The following is a 22488-nucleotide window of genomic DNA, read 5'->3' as shown; positions in this document are numbered from 1 at the left end:
TAAGCCAACCTATATAAGCGGATGCGAGTTTAAGAACCTTGGTCTATATCTATGTAAATATCAATGGCAAATAGCAACTAACACCATGGGACGGTACTGGGAGGAGTGGTTATCAGTATGCGAGGTCAAGAACCGATATCTATAGTTTATTAGGGAGAAGGTATAAATTCGCCACATTTCTAGCTTGCTTATCTCCAGTCCAAACGTATAGTAGGTCCGGAGTTAATCCCCGCCTCTAAATTACAACCAGCATCTCATTGGTTCTTGAAAACTCACGTCAGTGGGACGCGAATGACGAAAATTACAGTCATATTTTCCGACTGAGGAGAGGCTGCGAAATAGCCCGGCCTCCTTTTACGTCCCCCCCTTGTATTTTGAAAGGGGGACTGGGACTATGGCGCGCGAATACTTAGACATCTTACAACTTATTCCTAATAAACTAGATATCACTTCTTGGTGAGGTGTACTAGCAATATGTCTATTTTTGTTTGACGAGCTTGACTTATCATAATGTATGACGAATTTCGCTGCCTAATAATTAATACAATATTTACATATACGTTGATGGAATTTTAATGACCCATTATGTCAATGTTTAATTGGTCGTATAAAATTGATTTCATTTTATGATTGATTGGTTGGGTGATTGATTAGCTTAATTAAAGTTATTTAAACAGCACATCGTTAAATAATTAATTTTTACCGCTTTTAATTTAAACGTAATTGAATTCCATTTTAATCTTTTCATTATAATTAATTTATTCATCTGTGTTTTAATTAAAGTCATAAAATATGCAAATTATTAAGGTATTGAAAGTTTTTTACTAAATTTTTTCTGGTCGCTCTAGATTCCTTGACCCGGTAGGATATTATTTGGGTTGGGTGGCTGTCGCTGTTCAGGGTCTAGGCAAATACTATATTTAGAAATATATCTATAGGCCCTAATGTTGGTTGGATTAAAACGATTTGGCATTGGCACGCTATATTAGGAAGTTAATGTAATGGCACAAAGCAGCTTCCGGGCTACTTTCTGTTTTTCACTAAAATCACTTTTTTTTCTTTCAAATTTGGTTACCAAGTCGCTTTCCCGAAAATTAGTTACTAAAAGTCACTTTTATAAATTTGGATTTTTGAGTCTATCGATGTTATCAAGAAGTGATATCTAGTTTACTAGGGAGAAGGTATATATTCGCCACATTTCCAGCTTTATCTCCAGTCCAAACGTATAGTAGGTCCGGAGTTAATCCCCGACGCCTCTAAATTACAACCAGCATCTCATTGGTTCTTGAAAACTCACGTCAGCGCGACGCGAATGACGAAAATTACGTATTTGTCCGACTGAAGAGAGGCGAAATAGCCCGGACTCCTTTACGTCCCCCCTTGTATTTTGAAAGGGGGACTGGGACTTTGGTGCGCCTCGAATACCTACACATCTTATAACTTCTCCCTAATAAACTAGATATCGCTTCTTGGTACAGACTCGGATTCAACATAACATAACGTTACTTCAAACACTGATCCTATAATTCGTGGATTTTCATCCTATAATTATCCTATAATTTTGAAATTTTTATCCAAGGCCTATAGTTCCTATAATTTTTTATATTTCTTTTTGAAATGGCTACGAACCCTTTAATATTAAACAATAAAAATAGCAGCAGTTCTCGTCTGATGGCAACGTCAATCGTTGTCACACAGGTTCAAGAACAAAGCGACACGCTTCGTGGATTTAATATAAAAACTTTGATGGATTTTCGCTCATTTTATCTTCGTTTCAATCGGTGCTATTCCTTTTTGGTATAGGCCTACATCTAGAAAAACTGGCAGAGCTAAATAAAACCTCACGGGCTAAAACATTCACCAAAAATATATACAGGGTGTTTGTGAAAAGTCCATCAATAATGAAAGAGCGTATTTATTGGGCCATTTTGAGTCGAAAATGTTCTATGACATTTTGCCGTCCGAGCCACGGTTTTCGAGTTATGATTTGAATATTTTAGGGATGACCCCTTCATTAAATTAGCGCTGTCTTTCAATTTCTTAATTAAATTTAAGGGGTCATCCGTAAATTACTCCAATCATAACTTGAAAACAGTGGCTCGGACGGCAAAATGTCATAGAACATTTTCGACTCAAAATGGCCCAATAAATACGCCCTTTCATTATTGATAGACCTTTCACAAACACCCTGTATATAAACCAAAATCAGATAAATTATATTGGTTTTAGTATATTTAGGTAAGGAATTTTTATTTGATGGTTCACGTGGTTTTAGAAAAAGGATGTCAATCGAAGTTACTACGTCGAACTAAAATATTGCGCTTGATTATTTGGGACAACGTGTTTTTGTCGAAATGTAGGCCTAACATCTGGAATCGTAAACTGTTTAAAAGTAAGTCAAACAGACTTATCTTTTTGTAAGGTTTCGAGAGGTAAAACGTACGTTCTTGAAGATGGTCAACTGCATGCCTAATCATTATGATTGACGAATTGTCACCTTGCGCGCCTGCTTCCTGTTAGCTGTATCATAAGTATATAATACTTCTCTTCGAGAGAAGTGTATCACCACAAAGCGAACTGGGTAATAGACCCAACCAACAAATCTTTGGAATTTTTATAACGGCTCAGATCTCGTTCTCGGGTTTTGAGGTAAGAAAGGGGTAACCTGATTGGCTTGATTTTTGCCATGCGCAGAACCTGTTTTACCCTAGAAAAATAAGAGATTTATTTTCGTCGCTCAAAGACAGATGGTACTACAGTCAACTTCGTAAATCGCTTGATCCTATACCCTTAGATGGAGACGAGACCAAGCCAACTTGTTTATTTGTTGGTTGCGTATATTGTAACATGATTCTTCCCAACATCATTTTACATTTATTATAGCAAGGTTACTAAACTACAGAATTCACCACAGCACGGTGCGATAGTTACCCATCTGAACTTTGATGAGCGGGAGAGCAAAATGAAAGGGAATATAAGCCTGGGAAGAATCACGTTACATAACTAAAGTACTAAGAGGATACAGAGTGTCATCCTTCTTCTATTATCCCCTTCTGGCGAAACCATATATACTTAGAAGTGACTTAACCCTTTGAGTAATTCTTTCACCTGCAGATGTAAGGGTTGAAAACGTAACGTAACGTGTCTTTGAGATGGCGGGCGTCGGTGTATTATTGTACAATAAATTCCCATGATAATACAACCTTCATATTGAATGTGTTTTTCTGGCTCGAACCTTATCCTCCCACGAGAAGTAAACGTATTTACAGTCGCTTGCGCGGTGGAGCGAAGCGATATAGAAAACTAATTAATTGGATAGGCGACAACGACCGCCGGAGCCGGCTGCAGTCTGCTTCCCTCTATTCCATGTGCATTTCTATACTAACTGCGTTAAAGAATAACTTGTTTTTCCAGTCATCTCCCGGAACAAAGAAAAACACTCACTTCTTTCTATAAATATATCATATCATATCAGATCCTCCTCTTCCCAAAGGGCTCTCTCCCTATCTTTCTCTCTCTTTCAATATTTATAATTGGAAATTTGAGTTTCACAATGCAATACGATGCGATGCGATGCTAAAACAGTGCACCTGTATGAAAAAGTGATATCTAGTTTATTAGGGAGAAGGTATAAGATGCCTAAGTATTCGCGCCGCGCCATAGTCCCAGTCCCCCTTTCAAAATACAAGGGGGGGGGACGTAAAAGGAGGCTCCGGGCTATTTCGCCTCTCCACAGTTGGAAAATATGACTGTAATTTTCGTCATTCGCGTCGGGCTGACGTGAGTTTTCAAGAACCAATGAGATGCTGGTTGTATTTTACAGGCCGGGATTAACACCGGACCTACTATACGTTTGGACTGGAGATAAAGCTAGAATAAAATGTGGCGAATTTATACCTTCTCCCTAGTAAACTAGATATCACTTCTTGGTCATACATAGGGAGTGCTAGAAATATTCTAGACGTCCGGCATCGAATTTCTCCCAGAATTCTTAGCGTTTAGGTAGGATCGTACAGTAAGGCAACGTCTCTCATGCCCTCTGTGTCTTAAAAATAGAAGCTAGTTCTCATACAAATACAATGGCGCTACGCGGCAGCACTAAACAATCGCCTATTCCGAAGAGTAGGTGCGTGCGCAAGGTACACTAGGTAGAGATTCAGTGCACACCGCAGGTCGCCCATGATCATTCACCGCTCCATCTCACCTCCTTTCTCATTTTATGTCTAAAGCATACAAAGTTTAAATATTAGTTTAGAAGAACAAGGAGAATTTTAGCATTCCAAATACGGTATGTTTCCTTCTTAAATGTAATTTAATGTCTTTGAAATTTTATTAAGAATAAATAAATAAAGGGGGCTATAAACATCCTGGAATCGTAAATCCTGGTTCAGTATAGCTGCAGTTCGTTCTGGAATTTTAGATTAGATGATAAGCTCCTTCCATTCGTTCTTGGTGAAATCTCGCACGCACTACACGCTAAATTACTCCCTGAAATACGACACCAGTTTCTGACGTGTGAGACAAAACACCCTGGCGTCTTGCTTCTTGCCTCCCTAAGCTTAGGTTAGAATGCTGGAAATGACAGTTGGGCCAAGCCGAGGAAAGTTTTAGGATCGTTTTCTCTGTCTCCCATTTTGTGTAAACCGAAGCTTTAGCATTTGCGATGATGCGCCCCTGACTATCGATTGATGCTCTAGAACGCTTTTATCGAGGGGTTATTCACTTCTTTTAATAATAAAGAGTATGTGAGTACGTGTTAAAGGCCGACTTCCAGCGAAAAGGGTTCTAGCGAACTGAAACCCGAGCATCGAGACTAACAATGTCCATAGCGGCCATGCCGATTTTCGAAACCCCGCTGGGTCAAAAGTTAGAACGGTTCTCGCTAACTGAAAGACGTGCAATGTGGTTCTAGCGAACTGAAGATGAATAATAGAAATCCTTTTACATTTATTTCCTCTCGAATTTTTGCTTTCCCCCGAACGAAATTCTCTATTGTTCATCTTCAGTTCGCTAGAACCACATTGCACGGCTTTCAGATAGCTAGAACCCTTCCATCTTTTACCCCAGCGTGGCTTCGAAAATCGGCACGGTCGCTCCATTGTTAGTCTCGATGCTCGGTTTTCAGTTCGCTAGAACCCTTTTCGATGGAAGTCGGCCTTTAACGAAAGGGGATAGGGCCTAAAGTACAGAGGGTTCTATCTTGGGTTTGAATACAAAGAAGAAAAAAATCCACGAGTTTTGAAGGGTTTGTTTAACACACCTTTAATAAAATCCATCACTAAATTCTTCAATTTTTGATTAATTTAATGCTAAAATAATTTCTGTTTAAAGATAGTTTTAATACGAAGTTTTATCAAGAAGCGATATCTAGTTTGCTAGGGAGAAGGTATAAATTCGCCACATTTAGAACTAGCTTTATCTCCAGTCTAAACGTATAGTAGGTCCGGAGTTAATCCCCGCCGCCTCTAAATTACAACCAGCATCTCATTGGTTCTTGAAAACTCACGTCAGCGCGACGCGAATGAGTACGAAAATTACAGTCATATTTTCCGACTGAGGAGACGTGAAATAGTCCGGCCTCCTTTTACGTCCCCCCTTGTATTTTGAAAGGGGGACTGGGACTATGGCGCGCGAATACTTGGGCATCTTATACCTTCTCCCTAATAAACTAGATATCGCTTCTTGATTATACGAAACCTGGATATCTCACGTTATAAATAATTTGGCTTGAAATTGGTTGTAATAAGAGTGTTTGTTGCCCCTCGGATTTATTTTTTTACCATCTTCCTTCTGACGTGCGTGATGTTCCCGACACCCACGCCTAATATCGCTTTGACTTTTAAAATATCTGCCCAAACTAAAAGAAAAACAACGATTGTTTATTTTTTCTTATATATCAGAAAACAGTTTTCGTTTTGGGTGTGTTTGTTTATGACGTTCGGTTGTTCCTGTTATTATAGTTTACAAGGGGCGAAATGTATAATTTTGAAAACGAAAACAGGCGCGAAATTTCGTCTACGGAGAACTTCAATATTTGACATGCCAAGGCCTAAGAGTGTATACAAGCTTCGTGACCACACCTTAAAATCGCTATTTTAAACACGGGAATTTCACGGAACAAATTGGTTTTTTGGAAATTTCGTAAGAACCCTTTTTCTTTCAACTTCATTTGCTATAGACCTTTTCCAAGGTTGTTTTGGGGTGAAGGGGGGGGGCACAGTATCGTCTGCTACTTGATAATAGGGTTAAGAATAAGGAATATCCAGTATGCGGTTCCAAAGACAATAGATTGGGCTTCTGAGTTACCCCGTCCATCGAATGATCCAAAGACAATGGATAGGGCTTCAAAGTTAGCCGTTCACCAAATAATCCAAAGACAATAGATGGGTCTTCAAAGTTACCCGTCCATCGAATGATCCAAAGACAATGGATAGGGCTTCAAAGTTAGCCGTTCACCAAATAATCCAAAGACAATAGATGGGTCTTCAAAGTTACCCGTCCATCGAATGATCCAAAGACAATGGATAGGGCTTCAAAGTTAGCCGTTCACCAAATAATCCAAAGACAATAGATGGGTCTTCAAAGTTACCCGTCCATCGAATGATCCAAAGACAATGGATAGGGCTTCAAAGTTAGCCGTTCACCAAATAATCCAAAGACAATAGATGGGTCTTCAAAGTTACCCGTCCATCGAAAGATCCAAAGACAATGGATAGAGCTTCAATGTAACCCGTCCACCAAATTCCTATTTTTTTTAACCCATTGTTGTCCATATTCCGGATCTTTCATCTTAAGTCAACAAGGTGGTCTCTCTATTTTCCCCCTGACCTTTGAAGAAAAGGGTCTATTTTATGTTGTGTTTGTTTATCTTGGTTTACTCCCAAGATTTTCATAACCATTAATGCAAATCAATAGAAGGCGCTAAAAGATTGTTTACAAAATACCGTCGTGAAGATCGCTATCCATTTAATATGTAAAAATATTTTTGCTTATATATTGAACCCTCATTCTATATAAGAATGGTTGGCGTATATTATTCAGACTCCATCAATTTTCTTTTCTATGCCAGCCGGAAGTTTGACCATTATCGCCACGACGCATTTTGGACGTCGTTTCTTATCCCCTTCAGTATAATAGCCTCGCCTCGGACTGTACATACACAGACCGGGGCTCTTAACACCCGTACCTTTTAAGGCTTGGCAAGTTTATAAATGATATGTTCTTTCCATAAGTATGACACTACCTATACTTAGTAATGCTACTCTAGAGACTTGCAGCTCGAGCTAGTTCTAGTAGAACGACAAGCGAGAATTGAAGTCCTACACTCGGTGGTTAATTTTGCAGGACTTCAATCTTCCTATTTAGTCTGAATTACCAGGGATAGATTTAATTTTAGAAGTAGGAATGGAGAACAGAGTAATACGGGCGCGCGTCAAAGTCCCCCCGGACCCCCTTCCACGGGACATAGGGGGTATGAAAGAAGAGGCGGGTCATAGCGACAGAGGTTAAAAGGGATTGCGTATTTTTCGCCGTCCCCGTCAGCAACGTCATCAAAACGTAGTTTAAGTGAGCCAATAAGATAATTTAAACTTTTAGTTACGTGTTGTAGGGAGGGGCTCTATACTGGGCTATGAGTAGGAATAACTGAAGTAAATACTAACCGTAAATACTCCATTCCTAAAGTACTTCTAAAATTAAATTTATCCCTGGCATTACTAAGCCTCTGACAGCAGCGCCTCACCATGCGGACTGCACTTTACGAAGGTGAATCTATGACCTACCTCACTCACTTCATGACAAGCTTTAGTTTCTAAGTTACCAGTGACAAACTTATCATGGAACATATCTTATAAACTTATGCTTATAGGCTTGGCAAGTTTTAAAGAGAGGAGAAAAGAGGTTATTTATGGACGTAGAAAGTTTCATGGCCTTCTTCTCTCTTTCTTTCTCGCCCCCCCCCCAGACGAGACACACCCTGGTAACCATCCTTGATTAACGAGTGTTGATTCAACCTCTAGCCCCGTTGCTATGCCATTGACGAACCAGACTATTTTTAGGAAATTGTCCATAAAATAACATCTTATGACTGTCTGATTTTTTTTTTCACCTTTATTATTATGTGGGATGGGCTAGTAAAGGTCAGAGGGTCAAAACTATCAAGTATCTTGTTAGTGACCATCAATTATTCTGATCGGTTCTTGGCATACTGAAGTATTAATTAATAAACTTATTTATTGAACCGCGTTTCTAAATTGCTAAGGGCTAAGAGGTCAGAGGTGAAACCTATCAAATGTGTAGTTAGTGACCATCAATTATTTTGATCGATTATTGACACACTTAAGTATAATTAAATTAGTAAACGTATTTATTGAACCACGTTTCTAAATTGTTAAGAGGTCAGGGGTCAAAACTATAAAATATCTTGTCTGTAACCACCAATTATTCTGATCGATTCGTGTCACGTGACACACTCGAGTATTAATTGTTAGAGTTACTTATTGGAAAACTTTTCTGAATTGGTAAGAGGTCAGAGGTCTAACTTATCTTGTCAACGACCATCAATTATTCTGATCGATTCTTGAATTTGACACACTTAAGTGTTAATTAATAAACTTATTTATTGAACCATGTTTTTAAATTGGTAAGGGGTAAGAGGTCAGAGGTCAAAACTATCAAATATCTTGTCAGTTATCACCAATTATTCTGTTCGATTCGTTAGTCGTTACACACGAAAGTACTAATTAATGAAACTATAATCTTATTTATTCAACAAAGTTTCTAAGTTGTTAGGTCAGAGGTCAAACTATTCTCCAATTATTCTCTAGCGGTGCTTGGTGGCGCTAGGGAAATACCCTAACTAGGATTCCTCTCTGTGGTGTTGGCTTCTCAGTTGGAATTAGTCGAATGGTCTTTAACATAGCTACCAAACCTTTTAGTTAATAACCTTGTCGTCTCTGCAATGGAAATTGCCTTGCTGGTTTTATATTACTTACTTACTCTTATAATAAATATTGAAGCCTTTAAGTTTAAATCGGGATAAAAGATAATCAAGTCAACAACAACAAAGGGGTGTAAGTGGAGAATTCCATCGTACGCGATTATCTCAAAGTGCAGACTTTTTGATAAAGGCTGAAACGGATATACGGTCTTCCCTTTAATTCAATATACCCGTACTAAAACCTACTTTATGTAACGAGAGGATATGAGCTTCCGGTGCGTGGAACTAACGAGAAAGGCTATATCTATAATTTTGCATTCAAGTTGTTTTCGAACTGTACAGGGTGTTTCTGATTCTGATAAGTCTGCTATAAATTAAGTGGGATGTTCTTTGGGAAATCAATTTTGATTTTTGAGTCTATTTAAATGTAACTTCTATCCATTCCATTTTGTTTACCACAAGGGACACTGTTTCAAATCGAGCTATGATTTGATTGAAGTGTTTTAGTGATGACCCTTTAATTAAATTAGTGATCAGTGTCTTTAAGTTTCTTAATTAAATTTAACGGGGTCATCTGTAAAATACTATGTACAATCTTAACTAGAAAACAGTGTCCCTTGTGGTAAACAAAATGGAGATAGAAGTTACATTTAAATAGACTCAAAATTGATTTCCCAAAGAACATCCCCCTTAATTTATGGAATGGCAGACTTATCAGAAACACCCTGTATAATACAGTCAGTAGATCAGGTTGAGTGGTTCAGAATGGGCTCCAAAATACAGTAGGTAGGCCTAGTCATCACTGAATTATTCAACATTGCTTTGATATTACCACTTTGAAATTGACGTCATTTTGACGTTAAAATTTATCAGGCAATAGTTATTTCCAATACAGGAATGCCTGGAAAAGTCTGGGATTCTTAAAACTGTCTTACCAAACCAATGAAATCGCAGTTAAAAATACGTCAGAATTATGAGGCGAGGAAGTCCGGCCCGCAATACCCGCCCAAAAAATAACAGGGGAGTTAAGGGCAAAATTATTCCAATTAGGTGTATTTATTCCTGATACAAGCCATTAAATCTTAACTAAATGGTGCAAAGAATAGAAACATTTCTTCATTTTCTTATTCTAAGTTTAGTTCTTTAATGACGTTCTTTTCGCAGTATTTGCCATCTAAATTAGAATCGGTATTTATTTTAGACGTTAGGTACATACATAAGTTTATAATATCTTTCCCATAAGTATGTCTCTTATTTGGAAATTTCATAACCACCGTTTTTTTGGGTTACGTCACGACAAGCTCTCAGTCTAACTTAAGAAACAGACGTTTGCTTTGGTGTATAACAAGATTGCTGCAACATCGTTTCGCCCCATAAAACAAAACATCCATTTAAAATGTTGAAAATTAGTTGCATAAACTTTAACTTCTGGCTTGGATACGTTATACTATTTTTAGAGCTATAAACCGTTCCATTAATTCCGGAAGAGAAGCAAACGCCACAGGTAAATAACCTGAGAGATCGGCCTCTCGCCAGTGGTGTTGGTTTCTCTGTAAATACTTAATAGAATGGTCTATTTCGATTTAAATGTGTGCGTCTTTCCTTCCCACCTTTACGTGAACTTTCATTGTAAAATAAATTAATATTACTGGCAAAGGCGTGCTTGGAATTTGTTAGAAATACTCTCTTTAAAACCCTAGCTGGAATTGCATTTAACTTGACTGGACCTTTCCCGTAAACGCGTGACGCATCTCCTTGCTTACCTTAATAATAATAAACTATAATTGTTTAACACCATGAAAGGAAAGGCGCTGCTGAAAATGGCTCCTAGTATAAACCGAAATAGTCTATCAGTATCCTAACTTTGGTAGTTGCCCCAAATGCCCATCATCGGATTCGGAATAATCCCGGGAGATTTTTGCTTGGAAAATACGTATTTCGGGGTGATGATGACGTAATTCTGACGATACTCCCAGAGTCCCAGGGTCTTATGACGTCAGCGAGAGAGGTTGTTTCCCGAAAATGTTCTTTTTCTTTCGCTTTTAACCATCAAAATCCAGGAGAATCGGGCTCAGTTGCAAAAGGTTTTTTTAGTTTTTTTTCTTTAAAGGGTCTGAGATGAAATTAAACTGTTTTTAGAAGAGAAAGGAAATAGAGAGGGAGAGAGTTTATTTTTAGAAACCTTGTTTCTGTTTTACTTTCAAGCCAAGATTGGGTTAGGGTTAAACCTTTTTGTATAGTGTTTTTTTTTTCTTTTTTTGTCTTTCTTTGCTTTTTATTATGGATAAGAGATGCGCGCGAAAAACATTAGACTCTCTATAGGATGTGCAACTCTCTATACCAAAACGTGGATAAGTCGATACTTGCGCCACCTGGTTAACAGCGCTGGAAATATTTGTTTGAAAAATAAAACAATACTGGACCATAGCCCACTCGATCACGCGCATCTCCGTGACCGTGTTTATTATCTATGGTGACTTGAGCGCGGAGCGAGTGGGCTATGACAGAACACAGAAATCAGAAAGAAAACCACGTGCTGCCGTCGATAATTTTCCTTAGCGTCGTCTGCTTTTATTTTTTAAAAAACCTCACCTCAGCCCTCGGGTTTTTAATATTTAGCAGTTGCTTGAATTGCTTTAATAGGGACTTGGCAATTCGGGCTTAACTCCGCCCCCAGCGCCATTATGGTATGTTTCTTTTTTAACAGAATGAAAGCTACATAAGCCCCTCCTCCTGGTATGTTTTTTAGCACTAGTGGAAGGTAGCCTGACGTTGCATGACGTAGTACTGCCAAGTCCCTATTGTCATTCATTGGAAATTCAAAGCTTAATAATTATAACAAAAAAAAATCTTAAAATTTTTCATAATAAAAATTATAATAAATATTATTTAATAATTCTTTTGAAGTTGAAATAACATTACCTATCATTAAAAATAGTTTTTTAGCATTTAAATTCAACAAAAAAATTTAAGATTTTACTGGTGGGTTTTTATGAAGTAGGTTTAATATTAGGTTTTGGATTTGAACCCTAGCTGAAATATTTTCCATTATAATAATAACTTTGAAATATTTCTTTCAAATATTGGCCCAGACAGATGTACGTTTTGAGTAGGGTTAACAACCCCCGCTGTTATATTTATCCAGACGTATTGTTGTACGGGTGAGGGGTCTAACACTTCTTCTATTGTCCTTATAATGGGATTAGGATGGAACAACAAAGACATTAGTTAGGGCTTTAACATTTCCAGTCCAACAAAGTCCCCTTTTGTTTGAGCCATATCTTTATTTACGTCTTTGAGAACAAGGTGGTTCAACACCAAACTCTATTTTAGCCCCGACAATTTTGCGTTATAAAGCTAGTGTCCGACCCCTTGACAACAATACCATTTATTTAATAATAAAGAGTATGGTGTTCCTTTTATTTATTGAAGGAGCTTTTGGGAAAAATCGGATATATCGATTTTATTTTCACCAAAATAGACTTCTGTATTAATTTTAGCTTTATTATTATTATTATAAGGAACAAAATGTGTTTTGCGAAATGACTGAATATATATCGTGGGGCGGGTCATTTCCTTACTTAATAAAAGCGCGCCATGTCAACTGAAAAAACGTCACGTGGTGTTTGCTGATTTTAATGGGTTTTTTTGTGTCGTCAATCAAAAATTTTGTGTTGGGCTTAGCACGTCAACTCTAGAAATTTATCAATAAAAATTAACGCTACACAAGGAGGATTGATACCGTTTACACCAGGAAACCAGGCTGTTTTATAGGTGACCCCTTAATTGAAATAGAATTTCCTTTAAATATCTTACTTAAATTTAAGGGATCATCCCTAAAATAATAAGTAAAACTGTGGAAATTGTTGCAAAATGTCTAAGAAATTACATTTTTGACATTATATTAAGGGATCATCCCTAAAACACACTAACCATAACTCGTAAAACTGTGGAAATTGTTGCAAAATGTCTTAGAAATTACATTAAGGGGTCATCCATAAAACACTCCAATCTGCACTCTAGTCATAACTTGTAAACGGTTACCCTTATTGCAAATTGTTATAGAACATCTTAGACTAAAAATCGTCCATAGAACACACTGTACTTCGCTACTACACAGTACCCTTTTTGTTGTTGTTTATCTGATGATATCTTAAGTGATTAAAATTTGTTTGTCAAGACATTTAATTCTCCCTTTAAAGAAGAATTGGCATTGAATTGTCTTCACAATATTTTTTCCCAGCTCTTTTTTTGGCCATAAGTGTGGATAAGATTTTTTTGCCTTGGCCGACAAAGTGACGCCTCTGCTTTCTATTTTTTATGTACTGCATGTACTGTTACATCTACGACAAGAAGATTTTGGCGGAAGGCTTAGTTTCCGTTACGCTAGGATACAATATGGTTTAGTTAAGTTAAGAGAAAGAGAGAGAGATAGGATCCTGAGATTGCTTAATGGTTGGTTACATGAGAAAGAATGGTTTAATCCAACGAGAAGTTTCTTACACATGAGCTTATATGGTTTTGTAAACCTTGAGAATCCTGATGTTAGTATACCAGTGGTATTATACAGAGTTATACATTTTGTCTGGACTAAAGGCTGGTTTTCACGGGGTCGGAAATCGAGGCAAAACTGGAGTGTATTTTCGCGCAAACTTTAGTCTGCTACTACGAACTTTCTCGTGATGTCACGCCCTCCTATCTCTTACCTCGGTTTTGGACACCATATTGGAAGTCGTCAGCTCGGTCCATACAATTTAGACTCTCTTCCCCGTAGCTCCTCCCCCTCATTACCACTCTACAGGAACAAGCAGCTCTAATTTCCGTAGCCAATCATAGGCTTGTATTGTATAACGTCATGAATGCTATAACGTCTAGACCAGGTTTCGAGATAAGACAAGTCTACAGCTCTTTTGAATTTAAGACCAGTTTATTAGTTCTTTGGACCACTTTTTTAATTCAAATCCCGAGCCTCACTGGTCTCAAGGGTGTGGTAAGGGTCAGAGGTCCTTGGGGCTAGTTTAATTATTCAAGACACCGGGGGTTCCTATAGTCCGGAGGACCAGTTTATCTTTATTTCGAAGCCTGATCTAGCTAGACATAAGTAGAACAATATACTATAATTCTTCTATGGTCTGGAGCAGACGACAATCACGACATTCCTGTGTACCTTGGATATTTCATGAGAAAATTAATCAAACAGGGCCGTTGTTAATGTAAATGTTAACCAGGATAACTGTTTCGTTTTGGCATGAAAACCATGCTTAACACATTTAAACCCGGCGAAACATTTTAAAATTGCCATTATGATAAAACCCTGAAAATATATATCTAAGCAAGATTTCACGCGTTTCATCGCTCGCGTTAATCGATTAAAAACGTTGGTGTGCGGCCGTACAGTAGGAAACAGTGCTCCGGAGCAGTCCGGAATAAGGAAGAGAACTAGCCTAGAACTACGATCTAGGGGCGCTCTAGACCAACGGGAGCTCTCTGCCAGAATAGAGTAGAGAGAGAGAGAGAGGAAGCGGTGGAAGGTAGGCAGAGGATGAGATGCTAGTGGGAGAAGAGAAACCAGACGGAGACGTGCGGAACTAGAGCCTACGTCCGCATGCGGAATTTGGACCCGGCGGCCACTAGCTGCTGGATTTTTTTCTCATTGTCCGTCGATACGCCGACGGATTCAAGCATCCTTAAAATATACTCCCTCTTAATGTTAACCTTAATTAAACTTAACAACAAATTGATTTTATAAATTAATTTTAAAAGTATTTAAAATCGAGTTTCCGATTTTATTTATGTTTTTGAGTCTACTTCCGGTTTGTTATTTTCAATGGAGAATAAAAAAGGAAGCTAGAGAACGGGATCCATGCTCGGAATTGCGTTGGTATTAAAAGAATTGATCCTTTTAGAGGAAGTTTAGGAGCTACCGATGTACGACGACGTTTTTACTGTCGGATTAAAAACTCGCCTAAAAATATTGTTTGGAGGTTTTGAATTAAATACAGGTAGGGGTAATTTGAAAATGATTTGTTGTCTTAATTGTTGTTGTTGTTGTTGTTGTTGTGCTGTACGTACTGATTGTTGTTGTGGCATTAAGGAATGTTTGACAAATGAATTATTATTATTTTTTTTGGTGATTGTTCGTATGAGTCTGGTAGTAATTACTAGCTTGCCGAGGGGATCGTTACTTAGCGTAATTTAGCTCTATAAGTGAAGGGGTTACGTGTAATTACGTATTATTTAAAAGACCTAAACGTCACGTGATTTTTTTTTACGCGGGATTCATCTAAATGTCAGGGAAATTTGTTAGAGCGAAACTCAGTGAAAATACCTAATAGTTATTTGGGAAAATTACGAATATTATCGTTTAAATTTTTAGACGTGCCTTAAGTTAAGCTACTTTTATTAAATTCGTGTTCTGATGTTGTCTCCCGATTTGTTGTCACCTATAGCTCCTTTGAGACGGATGTTTAAAATATTTCGAAGTGATAGAACCCTCTGTTTATTAGTATACTAGTGAGTAGCCTCTCGTATTGATGAAAATTTGAATATATTTTATCTGACATCATTATCGGCCATTTAAGTATATAATTAAGTTAATTTTAACTAAATAATGTCCAAACTTCTATGGACTTCTACGAAAATGCTAACTTTCATTTGTGCATCCAAAATGCTACGTTGTTATTATAAAGAAAAGTCCTTGAATATTTCAAAGATTAAAACTAAAAATAAGAAAATCCGGACCCACGGCGAAGTTTATAGGGGCTTCATTTCCGAAATAAAAACTTAAAAATTAATTAAAAACTGGTTCAAACCGGTCTATTGGAAAATACTAAATACTAAAGAAAATGGAAATTCGAAACTAAACAGGAACTGTTTCGTTTTCAAGGTTTTTTCTCATTTCTCATCTTAACAATAAGTAATGATAATTATAATTGTACGCCCAATAGATTTAATTGAATACATTGAAAGGTAAGAAAGGTCTTTCGAGGTTTTTCTTTCTCTACAACCTTAGCACCTTGTAAAGTGATATATTTTTCGTTGAAATAGCAAGGCTTTATGGCTTTTTCCCAAAAACATCTCATAAAAAACCGGTTTTTATTGAGGAATATTTTGATTTACCAAAGATAGTGCTCAAATACTTATCCGTATAACCCTCATTAAGAGAAAATTAATTTGATATCGTATTTTAGTTAAAGAAAAATAGATATACAGGGTGTCTCATAAAAAGAATTTAATTTAATCCCCTGAGCTCCTTGGGAGTTGCTAAATTAAAACGTAGTTTTGATTGCTTTACAAGCTGCTGAAAGACTATGTACAGCTTGGCTCTTCTTAGAATTAAAAGGCCGCGGATCTAAAAACGAAACTAGAGAGAAAAAATACACCGAAATAAAAGAGAAAATCGGATAGTTTCTAAAAATAAAACTTGTATCAAAAGGTTGCGACCTCGCCTCGACAACAGTTAAAATTAAACCAGAAGCGTAACATTTTAGGATCCAGGAAACTTGTAGAACATTGTCTCGGAAAACAGTGACTGCATAGACCTTTTCGATGTAAAAAAACAGAGGGTAGGCAACCATCAGTATTAGGATATAAAAGATGGGTTGATACATTGCCATCCGTCTATGCATGGGCACTCTCATGACACAAAAAGACTACAGCGCAGGCGCCAAAAAAGCGAGATGGAAGGCAGAGTTTTACCCTCGTGTCTTTCTTTCTAAGTTACATCGAAATGGTCTATTCTTTGAAGTTGAAATTGAAACGTTTCACAGAAACCTGTTCCTTAAAATAATCGTTTACTCTTTTTAAGTCATGGAATTTAAATATGGCTAAGTCAGAAATGTTTGGGAAAATTTAAAGAAATTTAAAATGCTCATAAAACTATGGGAACCCTTTTTATGATACTTAAAAAAATCGAAGGTTATTGTGTTACATAAGGAATACATAAAGATCAAAGGAATAATTGAGCCCGCATATCTTCCATGATAATTTCAATGCGGGTTTTATGGGTTGGGCTCCTGATTCTGACGTCTTTCTAACTGTGATTTCATTAGTTTGGCAGCAACCTGAGTTCCTAGGCGCGTGCTAGGTGTAAGGTACAGCTAGATACGTTGAGTGAAAATGGATACACAATGATTCTTAGCAGCTGAATACATAAATGTCAAACTTTGATTGACAACCAAATCCAGTTTGAAATATCCATTGCAAATCGATGTTGAAACGTTTTAAACCATTTGAAGCAAAGTCATGCATTAGTTAAAATCCGTCGCAAAAAGAGGGGTTAATAACATTCTCTTATTTATGTTTACTAGTTTGAACCTTACGAACCATGGTGATTAGAATTTACCTATACGAGACACTAAGCCTTTAGGGTTAGAGAGGAGAGAAAAAAAAATGATTAGCTTTAGACCTAATTGGCCTCTGCGTGTCTACGAAAGGAATAATTCGATAATGTCCTACACCTCTTTTGCACAACAAATCAGAACTAAACCAAAAAAGCTGCTGAGTTGTGACAGGTTCGCTCGAGGCTGTTAATTACTAATTAATATTAGGCACGTTCTATCCCAAAATAAATACATCGTACACGTACAAACAATGACGCTAATTAATTAACACCGTTCCGTTAATTGATTTTCTTTCAGATCTTGACGTTTAGACGTGTCCTTCCATCGAGGATGGCCTTGCCTGGAACTTCCAGGTTCGGCAGCGAACGTCGCTTGAACGTTGGCGCCTCCTTATTGGTCCTTTTAGTGTTCTACGTCGCCAGTTTCTGCTACATGGGCAGTTACCAGACGGAACCCTTTCGTCGACCAGCGGCTACTTGGGACCATTACTTAAAAGACGCCTACAATATGACTCTCTTGAACTCGACGGACTTTGAAACGCTCGTGAACTTAACCGATTTCCGGTTCTTAATCAATAACGAACGTTGCGGCGACTCGGAGGACTTGTTCATGGTCATTTTTGTTCATAGTGCGCCCTTGAACTTCGAGAAACGTAAGGCCATACGCGATACGTGGGGTCGCGAGTCAAATGAACCCGGGAACGAAGTCAGGTTAGTGTTTTTAGTTGGTACAGTCAACGATACTGAACTACAGAAAGCCTTGGAAGAGGAGAACAACCTGCATTCCGACTTGGTTCAGGGCAATTTCGTAGACACTTACCGTAATTTGACGTACAAACACGTCATGGGTTTAAAATGGGTGACGTATTTTTGTCGACAAGCCAGATTCGTTTTGAAAACGGACGATGATATCTTCGTGGATATGTTACAGTTGTCCGGGTACTTGAAAGGTTATCGCGGACAAGGCACGAACAATCCGCGAGACTTAATGATGTGTTTTTTAATTAACAATCCGAACGTTAAACGTACGGAACCGAGTAAATGGAGAGTCAGTTACCAAGAGTATCCGCACAAGTATTATCCACCTTATTGTTCCGGTTGGGGTATTGTCATGTCACCGGATGTCGTATTTAATTTGTACTTGCAATCCCCCCAAGTTCCTTACTTTTGGGTCGATGACGTACACGTTTCCGGGGTCCTGGCCAAGAGGATAGGCGTGACGCATGTCGATTTTACCCCCAAACTAGACATAACTGACGAGGATGTTAAGAATTGGTTAGACGAAACGACCCTTGTTAGGCCTAGACTTTTTGGACATCCTGATTCAGATGTCAATACAATTTACGCTCTATGGAACAAAACGATGAAGTATTACGACCAATTAAATCAATCCCCTCCTCCTTCGTAATAGGACGGTAGTGTAATTAAGTTTAGTTAAGTCAATTAATTAATTATGTTTTCATTTAATTTGTTTTTCATAATCCTCATTTTTTGTTATCGTAATTGGAGGGTGAAAAGTTTAGCTTAGTTAACCCTAAAAAGTCCCTAATTTTAATAATTCAAGCAAAGCAAATCGTGTCAGCTTTACCCAAGCCTATTTTTTAGGGTTAATTTAATTTAACTTAATTTCACCTTCTTTTTTAGTCCTGTAAAATAATTAATTTGTATTTTGTAATAATTATATTTTTTTCTTTGGTTTCCATGTCAGTCAGGGACCCTCCTAATTATGTACAAATTTAGTTAACGGCCGCGTTACTTTTTTTTTTATTATTAGTTTCTGAACTCGTAACCGTTCGAATCAGGGTTCTTAATTAATTTTATTTAATATTGAATATATTTTAATTATTTTTTACCCCCCACCTGAACTCTAATTACGAGTTAATATTCCTCAGTCCCTTAAATATGAAAATATCATACGTGTACCTAAATTAAATGTATGATTGGCACCACACATTTTCTGGGTTAATTCTGGTCAAACAAAATGGCCGCCCCCACATGGCGGACCAAGGCTTAAAACAAAGGCTTAATTATTATACAATGTTCTTACTCCCGGTTCCCCCCTTCACATTCTAAACTTAACATCTATTCCAAATACTGATCTACTGTGAACTTAATATGGTGCGATGACTTTAAAACTATAGTTAATAATATGAACACAATTTTACTATCAAGAAAGGGCATTAATTTATGCGTATTAAACTCAAATTAATTGTTAATCTGAGACTTATTATGCTAGATAATTGAATTAAAAAAACGTGTTTATAATCCCTTAAAAATTAAAATATAAACTCAAAATAATTAACTTAATATTAAAAAAACTTTGATGTTTCTAAAAGTAAAATTAATTTTAATCTCAATTAATCGGGGCTATATAAAAGTCGTAAAAAATATTAAAATAAATGCTCAATTAATTTTAGATAAATACAAATAAAATTATTTAATAAATTACCCTTAACTTCTTCCAATCATGAATTAAATAAATAATTAAAGAAAAACTATAAATCTCTTCCAAATTAGAATTAGCATTTAAATATATAATTAAATATAATCTTGTATTTTCTAAAATTAAATTTTGTCCCCATTTTAATGATAATTATGATGATAAGAAAATAAGTGAGAAAAATTTAAAGGCATTTATTTAATTAATAAAATTAACCAGAAAGATCTGAAAAAAAAATCTTATATAGAAATTAAGGGATAAGATTAAAATTGAAATTGTGCCAAAATTAAAAATTAATTAATTCTAGTTAGTAAATAGTATAGTTAAATCTAATGTCCTTATTTTTAAGATCTGACTCTTAATTATGTCTTTCAATAATTTCTGGTCCAATTTCACGGACTTATTTAATATTTATTTAATTTCAAAAAAATAGTATTTTTTGCCTAAAAACCTTTTTTGTTTTTGTTTTATTTTGTAAAGTTATAAAAAAAATCATGTTCCAACAACATTTCTAATTCCATAAACAATCTCTTAATTAAATGTATCTACTGTATATCTCTTAATGACGTCTGCTAAAATCTGCATAATATCACTGATAAAATATTAAATAAAAATACTAAAAATTAATTAAAAAAAATTAAAAAACAGGTCGCTATTTTAGGGGAAAAATTAGACTGGTAAATCTAATTTTGAAAAAAAAAAAAATTATATTGAAAACGGAAAAATAGGTCATATTTTTTAAAAAAAATCGGTAAATCTTTTTGAAAAAAAAAAAAAAAGAATTAATTAAGGAAACCAATTAGCAGTATTACTACCAAAAATATCTAATTTTAATTTCATCGTAGGTAATTAAGATTAATTACTATTTTTATTAATTAAAATTGTCAGTAAGATGTCCTGTGTTGAAACAATTTTTGTCTGAAATGAATGACGTTGTATTGTTTTTTCTTTTTTTTTTTTTTTTGGAATTTAAGAAGAAGAAAAGATGACTTAAATTTTATTATAAAATAATGACATTATGTTTAAGTGAATACTTTTGTTTTAATTGTCCATTTTCATTACAACAGGAATAAAATATTTACAGACTGATTCAAATAGATTTAAAAATTGAGCACTGATACTAAAGGAACATCTCTATAGGGCCGGGTAACGTATAATTTGGCTTGGTTACAAAATGGCGGCGTTGCCATGGAAACCATATACTATTGAAACCCCGTCAACTTGGAAGGTTTTTAAATAAGTAATTTGATTTATTTTAGTAATTATTATTTTATTTTTCAGATTCATTTAGCAAATGCTCTTCAGTTACAATCTCATATTCCAATTGAGCCAAAGCTTCTGGTTCTGGAGTTTCATCAACAATTTGAATATCAGTTTTATTAACTTGCGATTCTCCATCATTTTCAGCCAAAAACGAATCTTCATTCATAGTTATTTCTTCCGTAAAAGACGAAGACGTGGCAAAATCATTCTTAGAAACCAAATCAAACTGGCTTTGTTCGCTATCGCTGGTGACCAATAGCGTATTAGAAACTTTAGCAATATTTAACGGTAATCCTTTAACTTTTCTACGATAAGCGCTACGGCATTTTGAATCTATATTTAGTTTAATTTTATTCCAAGTCTCGACGTCTAAACCAAAACGTTGTTTGAGGTGGCACTGTATTCCATAGATGAACAAAGGGTTTAATTGTTTCTTGCAGTGTCTACCTTGACCCGAAATATTTGATTCAGCTTGAATTTCTCGGTCAAATAAATAGTCCAAAAGTGTCAGGGCCATTTTTTCTACTGTATTACAAGTACTGTTGATATGGAAAAGGTCTTTGGGTGTTATACAACAACGTACTCGTTCTAAAGGTTTGTTTGAGTCACCCAGCCAAGAACCATCGGGGAAATCAGATTCTTTATTCAGTCTTACAATCGTAAGGTTCGATTCGCTGGTGGTATTTTCACCATTTTCAGAAGATGGTTCATTTTCCAATGAGGAGTGATTTTGAATCAAATTTGATAATCTATCAACTTTGCTACGAATATTTTCATAGCTCGAATTTAGTTTTTTAAAACGATTCTCAATTTGATGTAAACGCCTTTGAATTGTTTGGTTTAAATCCAGTAGCATCTGTTGAACGGATTTGCTATCATCATTTTCTTCCTGATGTTTATTTTGTTGTTTAGAAACAACGCAGGTATTAGGATTAATAGAACATTCGGAGCAATGACTCTTATGAATTTCTAACAGATGTTTAGCAAAATCGTCATTCGAGATCAAATTATTACGCGCCGATTGATTAGATTGGCCGTAAGTATTCCTAGCCTTTTTCCAGTTGTAGTTTTCTCTTAAAAGATGGATAACTTTTGTGGGGGAATTTAACTCAAATCGTAAAGTTTTAGTACATTTTGATGTTTGTTTACGAGACATGTCAAAAAATTAAAGCGCCAAATTTCTTAAAAAGGCGGGAAAATAACCGCTAGTAACACTGGAACTACACCGAGCGATAACTTTTCGGGAAGCTCAAGATCAAAAAATTGACGAGCCTGGCCAGTCTGTAGGCCAAATTAAATCCTTTAGTAGTATGATGGGCGGGATTCGGGAAGCTGTAACGAGGGGGATGACTGATAGGGGAAACCCCTTTCCCCTTGGTTTTCTATAGGCTCAAAATGCTATTGCCATCTAGTAACAGAAATACAAAGTACTCTTAAGTCGGGCTGAAAATAAGTTTCTAAAATTTTTAAACTTTTTTGAAAAGTGTGGAAAATATGGATAATTAT

The 22488-nt window shown here is 36.3% G+C and overlaps 2 protein-coding genes across 4 annotated transcripts in view; one reads left to right on the top strand and one right to left on the bottom strand.

Annotated features, from left to right (window-relative positions):
* Nucleotides 1-20808, top strand: part of LOC149710003 (beta-1,3-galactosyltransferase 5-like) — a 28754-nt gene extending 7946 nt beyond the window's left edge. For 2 of the 3 annotated variants that reach the window (XM_089858637.1, XM_089858636.1), the window contains exon 2: nucleotides 17578-20808. In XM_089858637.1, the coding sequence (XP_089714763.1) occupies nucleotides 17611-18687 (1077 nt within the window). In that variant the 5' untranslated portion in view covers nucleotides 17578-17610 and the 3' untranslated portion in view covers nucleotides 18688-20808. Of the gene's footprint in view, nucleotides 1-13931; nucleotides 14941-17577 lie in introns of those variants that run through there. The other variant, XM_089858638.1, reaches the window with a different exon arrangement.
* LOC149710002 (uncharacterized) lies at nucleotides 20736-22287 on the bottom strand. Its single transcript, XM_089858635.1, has one exon. It carries the CDS (start codon nucleotides 22136-22138, stop codon nucleotides 20990-20992), a length of 1149 nt encoding a protein of 382 aa, XP_089714761.1. The 5' UTR covers nucleotides 22139-22287; the 3' UTR covers nucleotides 20736-20989.
* Nucleotides 22288-22488: the final 201 nt, after the last annotated feature.

The sequence above is a fragment of the Phalangium opilio genome, unplaced genomic scaffold (assembly GCF_054372755.1).
Source record: "Phalangium opilio isolate 3A_F unplaced genomic scaffold, DU_Popi_V2 ptg000011l_1, whole genome shotgun sequence".
NCBI lineage: Eukaryota > Metazoa > Arthropoda > Arachnida > Opiliones > Phalangiidae > Phalangium > Phalangium opilio.
This window is presented reverse-complemented; position numbering and strand designations above follow the sequence as displayed.

Excerpts from the sequence above, each read along its gene's own strand:
- LOC149710002 (XM_089858635.1), bottom strand. The coding sequence starts at position 22,138 with ATGTCTCGTAAACAAACATCAAAATGTACTAAAACTTTACGATTTGAG.